The following is a 13,803-nucleotide window of genomic DNA, read 5'->3' on the forward strand; positions in this document are numbered from 1 at the left end:
TCACTATGTTCAAAACTACCAAAACCTCATGGAAAATCCATACAACTGGGACTCAATGCTCCTGACTTGCGAGGAGGTTACAGACCTACCCGCATCATACCCAAAGACCAAGCAGGAAACTCGGGCATTTCTGCAAGTGACAAGGACTTCCGCGGAAAGAATCCCCATGGAAAACCTTACAAAACCCTTTTCAAAACCCTTTGCTCAAGTCCAAAAGTTCACCTCACTTTATTAAACACTCATGAGAAGAACATTGGACTGGGGAGACTTGAAGAGGTAGGTCCCAGCAGAACCCAGTTGGACCCGCAAGACTCACCTTAAACAGGGACGTCTGCGCAGAGACCAACTGGATCCGCAGAACCAACCATGCTCAGAGACGTGACGTCCTTACGCGCAGTACGCAAGCTGGTCCCGCAGGAAAAGCCTCCCAATGGTGAAGGACTCCGCCTGTCCCCGCAGCCTCGGATACAAGCCATTAGGGAAGGCCACCCGCGCAGCATGGCTACACGCACAAGGCACTTAGCTCTCGATCATTCAGTGTCACCTGAAGGAATGAGCAAAGCCGGGAGCAATCCCGCACAGAGGCGGGAGGGGGAATACTCCCGCCCAAATAAGCCAGTCTGTATACTGAAGGATCTTTTACTGTACCTGACGAGGTATGGGCGAAAGATCTGATTAGAGATACGACAGCTCACTGATACAGTATGGCGAGCAGCATGCTCCTGTACTGTATCACTATTAGCCGCTGCCTACTCACCAACTACTGTCATACCACGTGCGTAGCCGGCAGTTGGTGGAAAGGGAATAGTATACAGCAGGCCTGGTCACTATCAGCCGCTGCCTACCCACCAACTACCAGCAAGGCACGTGCGTAGGCTACTGTTGATGAACAGGAATACTGTTGCAGCTGGCCATACCTCCTTGGAAAACCTACCTTCGGCTATAAATACCCCAAATGGTATGATCATCTCAACACATTATTACATTACATTATCTTATATCATCAGAATATACCTGATATCTGCTCTAGCAATCTCTTAATATACTTTTATATTTAAAGAGCAATCTAGTCTGATTCTCACGCCGGAGGGTGGTCACAAGGAGGAACCCCCCCCCTTCTCAGTGACGAGCTCACGGTGTCTGTTTTGCAGGTTATCAGAAGAACCATCTTCCAAGGGTCTAACCCCTCGTGGGAAACATCTATCTAACCCCCAGGTTACCAGTAATCTGTCCGGGGTCCGGTTAGTGTTTCTTCAACTGATGAACGAGGGCCAAGGGTCCATATGCTTCAACATTTGGCATTTTGATGATGGGATGATATGCAAAGAGCGAGACATTACTCAGGCGGTTGAAGGAGTTATAATCTATATACTGCTACGACACTTGAACGTGCTCACGTCATGTGTCTTCTAAACGATCGATGAGAAGGCACCACACTAGCTCTTCTCATACTAGTGTTTGTGCGCATGTGTCTGTGTGGCATTTGGCAGTGGTTGTGTAGCTACCCAAGATCTATAGCCGTTCTTTAACGGATCTTTTTTGAAGCACATATTTGATTTAAACACTTATTTAGAGCAACGCCTTTTAATATTGCAAACAATAATTTAAAACACATAAAATATATGTTTTTTATATCAATTGTTTAGTTGTTTATATATTTTTGAATGAACTTTGAAGTTTGTATACAAAAAAATGGAGTTAGGATAAAAAAAACGAAGCAGGCCTACTAACAGAAGAACGCTACAGAGAAAGGGTTTTTTTAATGCCCGAAAATAGGGTATACCCGGGTATTGAAGACCCGGTTCAATACCCGACCCGGACCCGGTACATAGGGTATGGTTTTTCAAGCCTATACCCAGACACGAACTTGACCCCGGGTATTACTAGTACCCGATTATACCTTAACCCAGTTCCATACCCGAACCCGAATTTTTCTAATACCCATTTTATGCATATCTATTCTCAACCACATGCTTTTAATTAAAGTTTGAATTATATGTTTCACAATTAAAGTTAATTAACAATGTAAAGTAAATTAACATTTTCTCTCTCGTGAAAATAATGTTTAAAACTTAAAAAAAATGTTAAAAAATAGGAAACAATTTTTATTTTTCGATGTTTTGTATTAGGTGTAAGAACATATTTTACATACGTAAAAAAATGATATTACATAGGGTTTTCACGGGTTTTCTCAACTCAAATGAGTTTCATTCACTACATTGCTTATACACACACACTCACACTCACACTCACACTCACACATACACAGACACATGAGATGGTTATCTTAAAAATAAGTAGTTTACTAGGAATATTAAGAATAAATTATAGCAATTGGATCATGTTAATTAATGGTTGAGATTTAAAATTAACAAAAACCGACATAATTTCCTATAATTATTCTTTCACCATAATTTGTAATGTTATATGTCAAAAATATATTGGTTCTTATTATTCTTAGAAAACTTCATTTTTATTTGAACTCTTTAATATATATATATATATATAGAGAGAGAGAGAGAGAGAGACTATATAATTGTTTAAAATTGGATGGATCATCCGTATGAAATGTAAGAGCATTCTCATCCCATCTCTTATAATTATGTGTGGGGAGTTTGCAAATTATAGGGTATGGTTGTGAGTGATTGTGAGTGTAAATTATAGGATGGAGAGAGAAATATAGTGATTTTTTATAAATTTGGGGAACTTTGTTTTGCCCATATTTATTTTTTAATATTTGTTGGATTGGTTGTGAATAGAGCAGAGAGAAAACTGTAATGATAAATGTATAAAAATATTATAAAATTAAGCAGAAGAGAGAAATATGATATTTTTAGTGAAATTATAGAGATATGGATGGAGAATGGAATGAGAATACTCTAATATTATGGACTATTAAAGTACTCACGTCAGGTTTTTTTTATCTCTATCTCTATTATTACAATAAAAAAATACATTTTCTCTCTCATATACAATTAAATAATATTTTTTTACATCTTTATTATTTTCTTTTTTCTCTAATCCACTCACAAACACTTTAAAATATAAATATATATATATATATATAAAGGATGAACAATATTTCTCCAAATTTATTCAAAATTAAAGGAGATGATGAGAATGTTGTTATATAAAATTTTAAAAGTTAATTTTTTAACAACAAATGTTACACATCTACACCTTACTCCTAATTATACCAAGATTACGGTTCCACTTCTTAGTCCTAACTACACCAAATATTCCTTGGTGTCTAGGATTAAACCCAAGGCCAAAAAGGCTTACATTTACCATGTATGCAAATGCAAGTCCCATAATGACTTTAAAGATAATTTTTTAATTTTCGAACTACTTATTTAAAAATAATTGATTTAAAAAACAAAATACTACAATTAAGGTTTTATCCTTATCTAATTATCTATTTGTTTATATATTAATATAATATTTTATATGATTGAAAATGATAATAATCTCTACATAGAGATCTGTGCCAACAATAAACGAGATTGTCCAAACTACCCTCCCAAGATGGGCCCTAAAACAGAGTGTTGAATTATTGGAATTGCTCCTTTGACTTCAACCCACCTCCATTTGTTAAACCTTTGGAACTTTACACCTTCAATTCCACCATTCAAAGTGATACCGACTTCAACACTAAAAGGGCAATCTCATAATTTCACATCACTTCCTACTAGATCCCACCTCATAACTTTACCTTCTCTGTGCTTCATTTGCCTTCCACGTATTACTTAAACCCATAAACACCCACCCTTTTATCTTTATTTATTTATTTACACACAAAACAAACCTAGAGAGAGAGAGAGTATCAATCAATCAATCAAATGGAGGCACTTCCAAGGTCTGAAATATCATTTAGAAGATCAGGTTCTTCAGGGCTTGTGTGGGATGATAAGTTATTATCAGGGGAGCTTAAACCAGTGAAGCCAAAAGAAGAAGAAGATGGTGAAGAAACAGAGCATCATAAGCCTGAACCAAAGCCATATAAAGCTGTTGAAGTTGAATCCAACATTGACCCTCCGTCCCCAAAGGTCTCTGGTTGTTGCGCCTTGTTTGGCAAGCCAGTTAAAGCCACCAACACACCCAACAAACACAAATCTAAACCCACCAACCACAAGTCTTGATTCGTTATAAAGATTCTTGATTTGGCTTGAATCTTGGTTCTTGAAAAGATTTTTGATTTGGGTTGAATCTTGATTCTTGAAAAGATTCTTGGTTTGGGTTGAATCTTGTTGCTAATTGGGTGTTTGTGGGTTGAAATTTTAATATTTCCTTTTATTTTTCATACTTTTTGGAGTTAGTGTTATGGCCTATGGGATACCTACCTATCTATTATTATTATTATTATTATTATTATATGCATACATACATGTTATATAGAATTTGGGGCATGGGGCACTTTTGTTATTGTGGTCTTGTGATAGCTTCTTGTGGTCTTTATGTAATTGCTTGTGAATACAATTCTTTCTTTTCTTGGATTTCTGAGTGTGTTTCAAAGAGTAGTTGTGTGTGTAAAGCCCCAATTTTTTATGTTCATGTATTGAGGGTTGTACCTTGGAATGAATCACAAGAAGTTTGCTTTGGAGGTTGTACCATCAATGAATCATCATCATATTTACTTTTTCTTGCTTTAGTTTGTGGGGATGTCACAAGATTTTATGTGCAAAGAATCACAAATCCTATCTTTATGCATTAAAGGTTGTTCCTTGGAGTGAACTGAAGCATTCAACATGAATTTTCTTTTTTCAGTTGTTTGATGACATCAAATTGAACCTTGGATAACTTTATGTTTTCTTGTTTTGTTCTTTCTATCATCATATGACTGTAGGGCTCTTTTGGGGTTCGCGTGTTTAAACTATTCATTCTTAAAATTTTTCAATCCGTACAGGTTTGTAATCATGTAATTCAAAGAGAACTTGTATATATGTGTTGGTGAATTGGTGGTAATCAAGTTGTAAATATGAAATATGGTTAATAATATGTAAAAAACGGGTTAAACACATGACAACCTATTCAATTAAACAATTTAAACTATAACATATTTTTCTTTAGTTAAATGGAGGAAGATGACTTTTTTTTTAATTAAAAGCATACCTTAAACACGATCTTAATTATAAAACATGTTGGGGGTATGACTAACATAGCAAGAGTCCACCCATGAGTTTACCGTTGACCTGATGGTTTGATGATGATATGATTTTGTTCTTTTAAAAAGTTGAAAGGAGATGCCAGGTTCAAATATTTATCAGTGTAAAATTAAAGAATTTTAGGTGAAAAGAATTTACAGTTAAAAAGAAAACAAAACAGGAACCCAACATTTAATAGGATTTTCCAGTTTGTATTAAGGTTGTACCTTGATGCATTATTGTATCATACAGTAAATTCATAGGCAATGAGAAGGTATCTTTGCTTTGCTTGTTATTTGGATATTTTCTTGACAGAAACCAAATCAAAGTACAATTCTTGTAGCACGTAGTACAATTTTGTCAACATATGTATAAATCTTGTTTTGTTGTATGGATGACGTGTTGTAAACTCGTAATTGTGATAAAAGACAATAGAGGTTTCAAAAAAGATGGCTGCTTTCTCAATTTAATTACTACGGAGTATTTTGATGCCACTTACATGTGATGCGATGGTGGTGTGCTAAGCAAAGGTTTGCATTTTTGTTTTTTCTTTTTTCTCACGAAGATTTAGAAGAGTAATAATTTCTTGTGTGCTATGTAAAACACGGGTGGTTATATAGTAAAGCATCTCTAAATTTATAAATGAACTAAACTCTTAGTGATTTGTTCGTAAAATTGTTTGGGTGAAAAGTTCGTTTATTTAACCAGGTTCAAACCACAACATATGAATTTTGTGAAGGGGCCACCATTCACCTCCCCTCCTTCTCGCCAACTGGGTAACGCCCAAGATGGCTTCTTTGTGGGGTCCATCCACATTTCACCCAACCAAAGTGTATATATTTTTGGGTAATATGTTATCCAGTATTGTTAGGCGTCTAATCATATACGTCAAACCCATTAAAATGACGCAGTTTTGATTAAAAACACTCTAATTCAATTTTAATCTCTTCCTTACCTAATGATAGAAGAAAGCCACCACAAGGGTTTTGTTGAGTTTTTGTTAACACCCAAATTAATCAAAAGCATGATTACCATGAAATATCAAAAATAAATTGACTATTAAGAATCAGATCTAAGGGTAAAACTAAAAAAAGACATAATAAATCACAAAATATAACACAATGCCAAACAAAATATAACAAAATGTTGACTAATATAACACAATATCGAGAAAAAAAAGATACAACGTCAAAGAAAAAGACACAATCAATTACGAAAATAAACGCAAAACATAATGATAAACAAAAAGATATAATGATCATTTTCACTTACCACTGTGTCTTTTTTGTGAGAACGAGAAAGACGGTAGAGACATTTTTTGTATTTTTACTTTTTTCGTTTTACTTGTTAAATTTTGAGTTGTGATTTTTTTATTAATATTTTTAAAGAATTTTTTTTATATAACTACAAATCCTTCTCATTTTTGTTTCTTTTTACAGAATAACTTGACCCTCAAATCTAAGTCTAAATAAATATTATCACATTATTATTCATTTGACGGATAGAAGATACAAAATTGGAGAATGAATCAATTTAAACACCTAAGTTTAGATATTAAATGAGCAGGTGTAGGGGATGACAAATTAAACCCTAATTTTTACATACTTTTTACATGTAAATGATTTGAATGAAACCCTAAATCAAGATCCATAATCAAAATATAGATAATGATTAAGAGCATTCTCAACCTATTCCTTATATTAATGTAAGAAGAGTTTGTAAATTATAGGGTCTGGTTTTGAGTGGTTGTGAGTGTGAATTATAGGATGAAGAGAGAAAAGGTAGTGTTTTTTTGTAAATTTGGGAAAACTTTGTTTGTCCATATTTATTTTTTAATATTTGTTGAATTTGTTATGAGTAAAGGAGAGAGAAAACTGTAACGATAAAATTATAAAATAATATTATTTAATTAAACATGGGAGAGAAATGTAATGTTTTATAATGCAATTATAAATATAAGGATAGATCTGAATGAAACCCTAATTTTTACATATTAAATGAGCAGGTGTAGAGGATGACAAAATAAACCCTAATTTTTACATACTTTTTACATGTAAATGATCTGAATGAAACCCCAAATCAAGATCCATAATCAAAATATAGATAATGATTAAGAGCATTCTCAACCTATTCCTTATATTAATGTAAGAAGAGTTTGTAAATTATAGGGTGTGGTTTTGAGTGGTTGTGAGTGTGAATTATAGGATGAAGAGAGAAAAGGTAGTGTCTTTTGTAAATTTGGGAAAACTTTGTTTGTCTATATTTATTTTTTAATATTTGTTGAATTTGTTATGAGTAAAGGAGAGAGGAAACTGTAACGATAAAGTTATAAAATAATATTATTTAATTAAACATGGGAGAGAAATATAATGTTTTATAATGCAATTATAAATATAAGGATAAAAAATGAGATGAGAATGCAATAATAATCGAGAGAGATGTTTGAAACCCTTATGACTTATGTCTATTCAATCTCATTAGGTAAGAAAGAGATTAAAATTGAATTAGAGTGTTTTTAATCAAAATTACGTTGTTTTGGTAGGTTTGACGTATAAGGTTAGACGACTAACTGTATCGTATTCATTTTCCCCTATATATTTTTTTAATATATCTTGGTTTACTAACCCTTTTTAATATTTTTTTTAGGTTAATTAGCTAAAGCTCACAACTTATTTGATAAATGACGTGATATTTTAATAAACCAAATAACACATGTAATGATAAAAGTATGAAATAAGTGTGAAAGAGTACAAAATACAATGTATAATAATACTATAATATATTTGTTTAAATGGATTTTTGTCCATATTAAGGCTGAGGGGTGTGGAGGGCTTTAATGGGGGCTTTAATGGAGGCTCCAACCAATAATATTATGACGTGTGACAGAGAGAGAAACTGGATAAGGGGGGTGTTGGAGCCCCCGTTGGAGTCTCTGGCCCTGGTGTGGAGGGGCTCCAGCGAATATTTTTTTTATTTTTTTATAAATATATTCAAACAACGTATTATTAAAAAAACTCATAAATTATTAAAAAAAACACACATTAATAAAAACACATTAATATCTAAAAATAAAATAAAAATTAAAGTACTAAAAAAAACATTCTTCTTATTCTTCGGCTTGGTCTTCTTCGATCAACCTCTTTCGGATATGTTCCTTTTGCTTTTCCATTAGCATTTGATCGACCGGATTTAGGTTACTGAAGTCTCTAGTAAGAAAGTCCAAATCTCTCATTCGACTTTTTTCCTTTTTGTCATAAGAGACCACCTCCATGATTTTGTTGAATTTATTAAGGGATTCAACAAGATTGGCGATGTTTACGGCTTCCCCCTCAGCCGGTTTTTTCCCCTTGGCGTCCCTTCCCAATGGCCACCTCCTCGGCGGTGAAGACGTTTCCTCCTCTGCAATGTTTAGGTCGAATCCAACGCGGCAATCCGACCCAGTTGAAGTGCTATACGCTCCAGACGAACTAGTTTTAGTCCTTTTCGGCCTTACTTCCGCATCAAAGTCTGGCGCCACCAGCTCAACCCACTTGGAACACCTTTTCAACCTCTCCCACAACTTTAAATCGTCTCACGTCTTCACCATCCCATACCTCCGCAAACACTCCTGCTTCCACTCTTCGGCCGTGAAATTGTAAACCGCCAAATCATCACTGCCACTTGGTCTCATACGACCGCTGTTCCTGTTGAAAAGATTAGTAAACAAGCCGACAAATTTTCTGATTTCGGACCACCGACCCGAAATCATATCGGCGTTCCGCTCTGTACTCCCAACGAGCATGTAGAACGTCTCCCTAACCTTTGTCCAAAAAATCTTGCTCTTTTGGTAGTCGGCTGCAAAATGACTAAATAAATTAGATTTCCATTTAACTTTTTTATTTAACTTTTTTATTAAAAATCATTTTTAAAAACGTTAAAACAATTACCGCAACGCCGATCCTCAGAAATGACTATCCAAGCCCGACACAAGGCTTCCTTCTCATCCGATGACCACGGAGTGGCTTTCCGTTTCGTCCTCGGAGTCGAAGCCGGTCCCGACTCGTCCGTTGCAACTTGTTTTTTCCGGTGGACGCGTCTTTTTGGTCCCGTAGCTTCACCGTGTGATTCTTGTGTCTCCGGAACAACAAAGTTAGGAGACGGTTGTGTGTTGGATGGTTGAAAGCCGGATGATTCTTGCGGCTCCGAATAAAACATCGGTTGGTGCGGTGACGACCATAAATCATCGTCAAGATAATCTGAATCAAGGTTTGGGAACCAATTTCCAGCCATTTTTTTTTAAAAAAAAGTTGAGAAGATGAATTGATTTTGGGTGAAGGTTTGAAGTTTTGGTATAAAAATGGGTGAAATGGGGTATAATTATATAGGAAAAATATTTTTTTTTGGTTTGTTCGGCTCCCAACGGTCAAAAAACCATCAAAAGTTGTGCAGCCCTCTCTCTTCTCCCGCTAACCGGCTCACGCCTGCATTGTTTTTCGCGTTAGCGCCCCATTAGCGCCACCGCTAGCGCCCTGGTGGTGTGGTGTTAGCGCCTGGGGCGCGAGCGGAGGGGCTCTAGCGCCCCCGTTGAAGCCCCACACCCCTCAGTCTAATAACTAGCATATATTTGATTCGATCACCTAACGCAAAAAGACAAAACATTTGCATCATTTCCTCTTCATAATAATTTAGGATAATGTATATTAATATATTAATATTTATTTCGTATAAAAGGCATAAAGTATTGAAATCAATATTTTAAAAACCGGTATTTTAGTTGTACTAGATTAGGCTAAAAAATGGTACAACCGGTTAAACCGGATTATAGCGGAAAAATGTTCAACCGGTTGGATAGGTTACTTTATAATTTCCTGTAAATGTAACTGAAATCCAAAAATAACCGAAAAGTAAATGATTCCATAAAAAAATGATCCAAAAGTTATTCATATTAAAAATAAGGTTTATTGGATTTTAATAATCCAAACTTTGGCCTATTGGCCGATATTAATCCCAACTTAAGAAATTCCCTAGAATAATCCCAACTTTCACTCTATTGGCATCCACTGAGCCTTTTATAACAGGAACTATTCAGTTAGTTTTAGGACAAAATATGTCATTTCTACAAATTGAGAGGGACAAACGAAAAATAAAAATTAACTTACAAACTCAATGACACGGGCGCCAACACTATCGCGGTTGCCGCCACCGACACCGCGATCCTCGACACCGCCACCATCATGTCCGCCCCGTCGACACCGCCACTACCACCGCAACCTCCGCCACTGCCTACAACCCCCCCCCATCGGTGGCGGAGGCTGCAGTGGTGGTGGTGGTGGTTACGGTGTTGACGACGGTGGTTGTGGTGGTGGTGGTGGTGGCGGTGTTGAGGGTCGCGGTGTCGGTGGCGGCAACCGCGATGGTGGTGGCGCCCGTGTCATTGAGTTTGTAAGTTAATTTATATTTTCCGTTTGTCCCCCTCAATTTGTAGAAATGACATATTTTGTCCTAAAACTAACTGAGTTAGTTTCTGTTAACAAAAGGCTCAGTGGAGGCTAATAGAGTGAAAGTTGGGATTATTCTAGGGAATTTCTTAAGTTGAGATTAATATCGGCCAATAGACCATAGTTTGGATTATTAAATTCCAATAAACCTAAAAATAATGCAAAAGCACTCAATTTTTTTAAAAAAATAGTCCTAAAATTTACACGTTTGAATATTAATTGTTGTTTTAAAAGTAATTTTAAAAAAATATGGGCCGCAAATATAAAAAACTTATCGGACATAAAACCGGTTTGCTGGTAAAAACCGGTATTTTAGACAAAAACTGCCGGTACGACGTTCTGGCAAACCGGCCAAAAATATCGGACTTAAAATGCCGGCTTGCTGTGCGGAATCCGCTTTAACCGGTTTCAACCGGCTAGTTTGAACCGATTTTTAAAACACTGATTGAAATTATTAATAAAATAATCCAAACACGTAATTTGTACTTGAATTCATCATAATAGCAATCAAACGCTCATACAATGTAAAATTTAACCCATAGTAAAGTTATTGTAAAGTTTAAGAAGGGTGAGATGTAAATCATACCTCTATCTTAAGAAATAGAAAGATTGCTTTTAGTGTGGCTTTTGGCTCTACAAAGACCTACATGTAAGGCATAATACAAAGTATATATTGCTAGTGTGCTGATGATGGTTTCCAAACTGTAGAATTAGAAAGTTACCACTAATATACACGCAACATCATATAATATACGAACACATTGATAAATGATGGTAGCAAGCAAAGTCCGTCTAGGATGTACACTCCCCTGAAGGTTGTTAACGCTAATTGTACGTCTCCATGAATTCCTATTATGAACTATGTCCTCACATAGATATATCTTTACAAAATTCTGCCTAACCAGTTTATCTCAGGTGAGTCTGGGTTTGCCTCTACCCCCCCCCCCCCCCCCCCTCTTCTATAGTGAGGGTTTCCACTGCTTTAAGTAGGGTGTGCATGGTTCGTTTCGGTTAATGAAAATAACTGAAACCATAACCAAACACTTCGTTGTTAAAAAACAACAACCGTCGTTTTCCGTTATTAGCAGTTAATTCGGTTCGGTTAATTAACCACTAAACCAAACTTTTAACACATACTAAATTTTTTTGACCCTTCTTAAGTATTTTACTAAAATCAAAACCATGAACATTATAAACAACCATCAACTCAATTTTAAGTTTTCACATGTGAATAGTTAATTGTCAAAGCCACTTTATAAGAGAATAAACGCAATTAAAGTTATTGCCACTTGAAATGAATTAATATATGTTACTAATGGAATGAATTATCCAGATTAAAAATAAAATGATTAAAAAACAGTTGGATAGATATCATTATAAAATGGTACATTATATAACTAGAAGAAGATGATTGTAATAGATAAATATTGGTTAATCGAATCAGTTTGTTTTGGTTACTAAAAAAATGGTTAACATAACCGAAAAATTGGTTATTCAAAAAATCAAAAAGTTAACCGTCAGTTAATCATTTGGTTCGGTTTTTTGATTAATTCGATTTCGGCTCAGTTAGTTCGGTTTTATGCCTCCCTTAGCTCTAAGTCGTCGCATGTTCAAACCATCTTAATCTTCCTTTCGTTATCTTATTTGAAATACTAGTTAACCCTAGTCTTCTTCTTAAAACATATTTTCTTATCCGGTCTAACTAGAAGGTTTTCCACACACGATGCAAAGTGAAACTTGTGTTATATTACACAAAAAGGTATCCTACATATTTACATATAAAAATTTAAAATGTTAATAAAATATTAAAGCATTGCTAAAGAGCAACTATGGAAACATATATGAGATCGGCACCGAACCGACAACGATATCGAGAATAATGAAAAAGATTGACTGAATATATAAACTAAATACGGCGGTACAATAGTGGTTTGGAACTGATAATGAAAATAATATTGAAAAATACCTTAATACAATTTATACCATAATGAAACTAAAAACCATAAAAAAAGATTCAACCTCGTGTGGAATTTTCCCTGGCTTGATCCATGTGGTCGTCATTTTTTTTGCAATTGGGTTTTCCGTTTGACCGTTTGTATGACCATCTAGAAAAATGACAGAAAGGTCATTTTGGGCCGAGGTCTGTGTAAAAACGATTTTAAACTCTAGGGTGAGCAAAAAATCAATTTCACTTGATCGATTCTTCAAAGATTTGCACCACTGTACCTTGAGGTATCGATTTTTACTATGTATCTTCATATTGGGGCTTTTTTAAGTGTCATGGTTGGTGTATTTTTTTAGGGTACATCTACCCGAGCAGGAGTCTTCCACTGTTCGAACCTTACTATATGTATGGTAAGTAGATTTCGATTTAGTTTAAAGCTTAAATGTTTAAAATAGGTTATGAGCATACCAACTAGTTTGAAATTGTAATTTTATTGATACTGCATGTGATGAGCATACCACATTGTTTACAATTAAGGTTTTCCATGGAGGTTTATTTAATCGAGACAAAATGGAAAAAGACGTCCTTAATGTTTGATTTGATTTTCAGTAGACGTCCTTTATCGAAACAAATAGCAGAAGACATAATTCATGTATCAAATCTTTTTTACGTTAAGTCCTTTGGGCCTAACCCATTTAATTTTTTCCATTAAATCTTATCATGTGCAATACACATGAGGGTATTTTAGTCATTTTACTCATACTAATAAATAAAATATTAATATTTAATAATTAAAACTAAAAATATAAGTATTTCTCTCTCTCTCTCTCTCTCTCTCTCTCTCTCTTTCATCTCTATCCCCCCCCCCCTCTCTCTTTCTCTGCATATCATCATATTCTAAAGAAATCATAATCTTTATCCTATCATCAACCCACAACCTCACAAACTACATCCCTATACCGCCACTAACAACACCACCTCAGCCATTGCACCCAACCACCACTGTCGGTCACCGTGTCGTACTCTCCTCAACAACAACCCCCAACCCACATCATTTCACCTCATCATCTTGCCCAAATCCAGGAAATTTGATTAGGGCCTTTTTGTCTGAACCTTTCCGATGAACCAACACATTTATTATTGAAGCCCTAGATCTACTAGAAAGGGTCGAAACCTAGATCTTCGGTGAAAAAACTTTGTTCATCACTCATTTAGCCCATCATCTAAGAGAAGAAACAAT

General features: G+C 35.2%; 1 protein-coding gene across 1 annotated transcript; it reads left to right on the forward strand.

Moving 5' to 3' along the window:
• The first annotated feature begins 3,839 nt into the window (after window positions 1-3,839).
• On the forward strand, window positions 3,840-4,139 carry LOC143607194 (uncharacterized protein At1g15400-like). Its single transcript, XM_077082728.1, has one exon. It carries the CDS (start codon window positions 3,840-3,842, stop codon window positions 4,137-4,139), a length of 300 nt encoding a protein of 99 aa, XP_076938843.1.
• The last annotated feature ends 9,664 nt before the right edge of the window (window positions 4,140-13,803 follow it).

This window comes from Bidens hawaiensis, unplaced genomic scaffold, assembly GCF_021521415.1.
Source record: "Bidens hawaiensis isolate Kalapana, Puna unplaced genomic scaffold, B.hawaiensis_p1.1 tig00080177_1, whole genome shotgun sequence".
Lineage (NCBI taxonomy): Eukaryota > Viridiplantae > Streptophyta > Magnoliopsida > Asterales > Asteraceae > Bidens > Bidens hawaiensis.